The 5,749-nt window shown below is 40.8% G+C and overlaps 1 protein-coding gene across 4 annotated transcripts in view; it reads left to right on the forward strand.

Moving 5' to 3' along the window:
- Window positions 1-5,749, forward strand: part of MYOM2 (myomesin 2) — a 116,861-nt gene that overhangs the window by 80,006 nt on the left and 31,106 nt on the right. For all 4 annotated transcript variants that reach the window (XR_004263475.1, XR_004263474.1, XM_032260305.1 and 1 more), the window contains 3 exons: window positions 2,743-2,856; window positions 3,046-3,133; window positions 3,651-3,689. Coding sequence is in view for 2 of the 4 variants with exons in the window: in XM_032260305.1 (XP_032116196.1) it covers window positions 2,743-2,856; window positions 3,046-3,133; window positions 3,651-3,689 (241 nt within the window). In the remaining 2 variants the exon portion in view is untranslated. The remainder of the gene's footprint in view (window positions 1-2,742; window positions 2,857-3,045; window positions 3,134-3,650; window positions 3,690-5,749) is intronic.

Genomic DNA, 5,749 nt, shown 5'->3' on the forward strand with positions numbered 1-5,749 from the left:
TTTTTTAGTGATAACTAGAGCTAAGGCTTTGATATCAAACATGCTCAGAGCTGTGATACGTTTATTATAGAAAAATACTTAGACTTATTTTCGGTAGTGAATTTCTTGCACTAGTATATTTAAAAGGAAGATTCAGAAATGAAAACATTTATAAAAGAAGAGAAGGTTACTTGCAAGGAAGCTGCAAGTACGATGGTCTTTAGCAGTCTTGCTCAACAAATGAAAAGAATAATGAATATTTAAAGGGAAGAAACTCGCCAGGTGACTGAGGACAGGCTGTGCGTGCGAGTCCATTTATGCTGGAAAAATAACTTTCTCAAATGATTTGCCCTACGCAGAAAGGTACGTTTCTTCAAAATTTTAGACATCAGCATTGCAAATATCAGTTCATTAGGGAATCATCAAGTCAAAGCCCAGAACAAGTCAGGGTGACTTAGTTGTGGTTGGTTTCTTTTTTTTGGTTTGTTCTGACTGCGCCATAGAAGGTGTGCTGTGCACTGCCCAGGGCAGTGGTGAGAACCGCGAGTTCTGCTTTCCGTAGGCTCTGATATCATCTTAGTGGATAGAACTGTCTATAAATATTTAAAAGTATTTTAGGTTCCCTGACTAAAGTGATTCATAAATCTTTAAACACAGACATTGGGAAAACTAATATTACTTGAAATTTGAGAATTTTTTGGTGCAATTTAATACATTTGATTTACATGTTTGTGTCCCTGTCAAGCCTGTGATTCTGGGTGCCATTTTGTCTACAGTTTTTCATTTAATAATGTGGTGCAGATAGTTATTTTAAAAATTATTTACATGAAAAAATACATGTAGAAAAATGTATGCAAGGAAACCTTCACATTGTAACTTCAGAGCAAACCATTTTTAAAAGTTTAAGACGCAGAAAAACTTCATTCATAAACAGAAGAAGATCTGTTAAACGTTTCTTACACAGTAGATGTGGAGAGTTAGGGCTGACTCTTAGGAAGTGTGAGTCAGGCTTGGGCCATATGAAGCCTAAGAGGTGATGTCATTTCTTTCCTAGACCTTCATGTACAGTTTAGGCACCCATATTTTACAGAGTTTATGGTAGAGAGAAGTTGAGGGAGTGCAGAGAAGAAACAAATGAGTTAATTTGGGAAATTAGAACCACCTCCCCCACTTATTGGACAAATACCTTAATTACAGGTACTTATTTTAGAAAACAGAAATTGAAGGTCATTGGAAAGGCATTTATTGGGAAAGACCAGCAATGTAAAATTGGAAAGGACCAGCAATGTAAAGTTTCTTTGAAGAAAAGAGGAAGGGAAAACAGTATTGATTTAAGAGACAGTAAGCAGGCTGGGTGCAGTGCCTCATGCCTGTAATCTCAGCACTTTGGGGGGCCAAGGTGGGCGGATCACGAGGTCAGGAGTTCAAGACCAGCCTGGCCAACATGCTGAAACCCCGTCTCTACTAAAAGTACAACACTTAGCTGGGCGTGGTGGCGCATGCCTGTAGAGCCAGCTACTCGGGAGGCTTAGGCAAGGAGGATTGCTTGAACTGGGACCCGGGAAGTGGAGGTTGCACTGAGCTGAGATCGCACCACTGCACTCCAGTCTAGGCTACAGAGTGAGACTCCATTGAAAAAAGAGCGAGAGAGAGAGAGAGAGAGACAGAGAGAGACAGGAAGCAATTAGATTGATATTGAAAATATACACCAAAGAAAATTTTGAATTAAAGGGAATCGTCTGCTAGAGCTGTGGAACCTCAGCCTCAGTCCATTCTAAGATTTGTTATTAAGGAGTGGCTCTGACTTTAGAAGGAAGACCTTACCTTGCAGCTCAGTGGGATACCTTCCGTCCAAGTATTCCACAAACATTGATGGGGTAACCCCTGTGTGCCAGGCAGGCAGCCATGCACTTAGGGACAAGCGTTAGCGAAACAGATGAAACCCCTGACTCACAGAGACCAAATTTCATGCAGTCAAGAATGATGCCATTTCCCATAGCGATGTGGAAATTCTAAGCCGCGTTGCACTGTTACCCTGGCAGAACTTAGCACACTATCGAATCATTTGCACTCTTTTATCTTCAACATCACTCTTCCTGAATCCACATGGGATGTGAACCTAGAATTGTCAGACTCCTATAATCTGATGAGAGTCCTACATCCTGGCACACCGAATCAGAATTCTTCCTTGTCCTGCCGGCAGAGCATGTGAATTGGAATACTCACTTATCTTTGGAGTTCTGCAAAGCTTAGTTTCTAGCCAGTGACTGATTTGTGAGGAATTCCAGTAAAGGGAAAGTCCTCGTTTCTAGTGGGTGTTCTGTGTTAAGGTTTCATTTTCTTTGTTCCTGAAATGTTATGCTGCAAAAAAAGCAGCTGCTAGGCAACTTTATAGACCTCTCAGAATATTCCATATTATTTAGAAATCCCCAAATATATTTCTTAAGACTTTATTAATGACATTTCATATAGACCAAAAGATCTTTATGCCATCTAATTTCATGGACTAGAATGATGAGAATCATTTGTTCTTCTGTGAGCCACTGTGAGGACTTAATTGTTTTAGAGGCTGGCATTTAGAAATGTGTTTGACGTTATTAGGAGTGACTGCTTTTCCATAAGCCTTTGTCTGAGACTGTATATAGTAAAAATTAATGTTTTTTTGCGGGGGGGGGGTCTCTGTGATTTAAAATTCTAATAAACTTTCTTTTCCTCATGAGTCAGAATGATTTACATACTAAACTTAAGATTTCTATCTCATAGGTTGCAAACACCAAGAAAGAAACAGTTTTTAAATGGCTCAAGGATGACGTTCTGTGTGAAACTGAAAAAATGCCTGACCTGGAGAGGGGAATTTGTGAGCTGCTCATCCCAAAGGTATGAGGCATTGAGTAAAACAGGACAGAGGCTAAACAAAAAGGGCATTTTCAAATAGCTTGTAAATTCCGCATTCCTCTAATTTGCACCCTGAATTTCAGTGGTTTGAAAAGAAAACGTATTAGAGTTTATTACATTTTCTACTGTGGTATTAGTCTGACATAAATATGGACTGTGTTTTCTTCGTAGTTGTCAAAGAAGGACCATGGTGAATACAAGGCAACCTTGAAAGACGAGAGAGGCCAAGATGCATCCATCCTTGAAATAGCTGGTAAAGGTAAAGAAAACCTCCTTTGTTCTGTGAGCAAGAAATTCATCTCACCAGCAGGATAAGACGTGTTCTGAAGGCTATAGCACACATTGTTTCTTCAGCAGTATCCTGTAGAAGAAAATCTATTTGTTCTTTGGCTGCCTTCAGAGCTTTTTCAATGTTTTAGAATAATGTATGGCGTTGCTCTGGGTTTACATGAAACGTCATTTCAGTCCATTATCAGAAGCCAAGTTTCATCCCATTACTAATGCTGTTAAAATGACAGAAACACAGAGGCTGTGCTTCAGTTAAATGTGGAGTTGGATTTATGTTGAGTCAAATGTTCTTGATCCTTATTTAAAAGCAAATAGGTTAGAAGGATTTATCACACACATAAGCCTTTTATGGATAAATATTGCCATTTTAATGATGCATTTTTCAACTGAGCATCACAGTTTCCTGTCTTGATTTAATTAAACATTGAAAATGCTGCTTTCTCTTAAAATTACACATTGTAATGGTACGTATCCCTTCTCATTTTCAGTGTATGATGATATGATTTTGGCAATGAGTAGAGTCTGTGGTAAGTAAATGCCTTTTAATTTTCAAGTCATTTTGGGTTGCTGGAATCACGATTTCCTGAGATGGGCAGTCTCTGCTGCAAAAGAGGACGCGATGGAGCTGCCATGGGTGTTCTGTTCGAGGCCCTGGATTGATGGGCAGGGCAGTGGTCTGCTGCCAGTGACACCCCCTTTTTTTTTTTGAGACGGAGTTTCCCTCCATTGCCCAGGCTGGAGTGCAATGGCGTGATCTTAGCTCACTGCAACTTCCGACTCTCTGGTTCAAGGGATTCTTCTGCGTCAGCCTCCTGAGTAGCTGGGATTACAGGCATGCGCCACCACACCCAGCGAAGTTTTGTATTTTTAGTAGAGATGGGGTTTCACCACGTTGGCCAGGATAGTCTTCATCTCCTGACCTCGTGATCCACCCGAGGAAGTGGCCTCCCAGAATGCTGAGATGACAGGCATGAGCCACTGAGTCCGGCCTGCTGGTGATACTTTTTATAGGATTTCCCAGAGTTTTGTCTGGAGTCTTGAGTTTCACTTTAAGAAACTCAGTTTTGGCTTCCTGATTAGCCACTTCTTCTATCCTGCCTTAGGTTAATTGAGATGATTGCTTTGTACATAATTGCTATCAGCAGCTTTTGACACGTGTTGAATAACCATAATGAATTTTGAAACCTCTCACTTTGCCTCATACGAATTAAACCATATGTTATCTTTACAAGTAAATGCCCAAAGGTGGGATTGCTGGATCACATGTCAGTTCAGCTTGTTTTTGGAGGAAGCTCCACACTGTTTTCCATAATGGCTGTATTAGTTTACTTTGCCACCAACCGTGCCCAGGCGTTGCCTTCTCTCCACAGTATTTTGTCTTTTGATAATAGCCATTCTAACAGGTGTGAGATGATATCTCACTTTAATTTGCATTTCCCTGATGATTAGAGATGTTCGGTATTTTTCATGTATCTCTTGGCCATTTTTCTGTCTTCTTTTGAGAAATATCTGTTCAGATCCTTTGCCTGTTTTTAGTGGGTTATTTGTTTTCTTGCTGTGGAGTTCGGTTCCTTATGGATTTTGAATATTAGTTCCTTAGCCAGTGCATAGCTTGGATTATGTCTTCTCCCAGTCCATGGGTTCCTCTTCGTTCTGCCACTTGCTTCCTTTGCTGTGCAGAAGCGTTTGTGTGGTCCCATTTACTTACTTCTGCTTTAGTTGCCTGTATTTTTGGCACCCTATTCAAGAGATCACTGCCCAGATCCATGCCGCGAAGACCTCCCTGAGCTTCCTTCCAGCGGCTTCGCAGTTGCAAATCTTAGGTTAAGTCTTTTATTAAATTTGAGTTGATTTTTCCATGTGGCTTAAGTTAAAGCGCCAGTCCCACTCTTCGGCGTGTGCATATTCAGTGCTCCCGGCGCCATTTATTAAAGAGCCTGTCTTTCCCTATTGTGTCTTCTTGGCATCTTTGTTGAAAATCAATTGACCATCAATATTTGGTTTTATTTCTGGGCTCTTGATCCTGTTCCATTGGCCAATCTGTCTGTTCTCATGTCAGTGCCATGCTGTTTTGGCGTCTGTAACTATATATTTTCAAATCAAGGAGTGTGATGCCTCCAGCTTAGTTCTTTTTCCTCAGGATGGCTTAGGCTACCAGAGGTCTTTCTTTTCTGGTTCTATATGCCTTTTAGGATTATTTTTCTATTTCTGTGAGAAATGACATTGAAATTTTGATAAGAATTGCATTAAATCTTTAGATCACTTTAGGTGGTAAAACTGTGGCTTTATTCTTATATTCATGGAATTATTTTGTGTTAAAATATCTCATAATGTGCCCAGAGGCCATTCATGGATAACAGAACTGACCAGGAGGTCATGAAGAGTGAGTGTGTATAAGACAAATGCAAAAGGCTGAGTCCTCCCTGTGTGCTCATCACCTTGAGGCACACATATATACAAACACACACACTCACACAGCATCACACGTACATAAACACACACACACTCACATCCTCACACTGGGGGAGGCTGATAGAGGGTGGGGGAGCACTGGGGGAGGCTGATGGAGGCTGGGAGAGGCTGGGGG

This window comes from Sapajus apella, unplaced genomic scaffold, assembly GCF_009761245.1.
Source record: "Sapajus apella isolate SASKATOON/1434 unplaced genomic scaffold, GSC_monkey_1.0 scaffold116, whole genome shotgun sequence".
Taxonomy (NCBI): domain Eukaryota; kingdom Metazoa; phylum Chordata; class Mammalia; order Primates; family Cebidae; genus Sapajus; species Sapajus apella.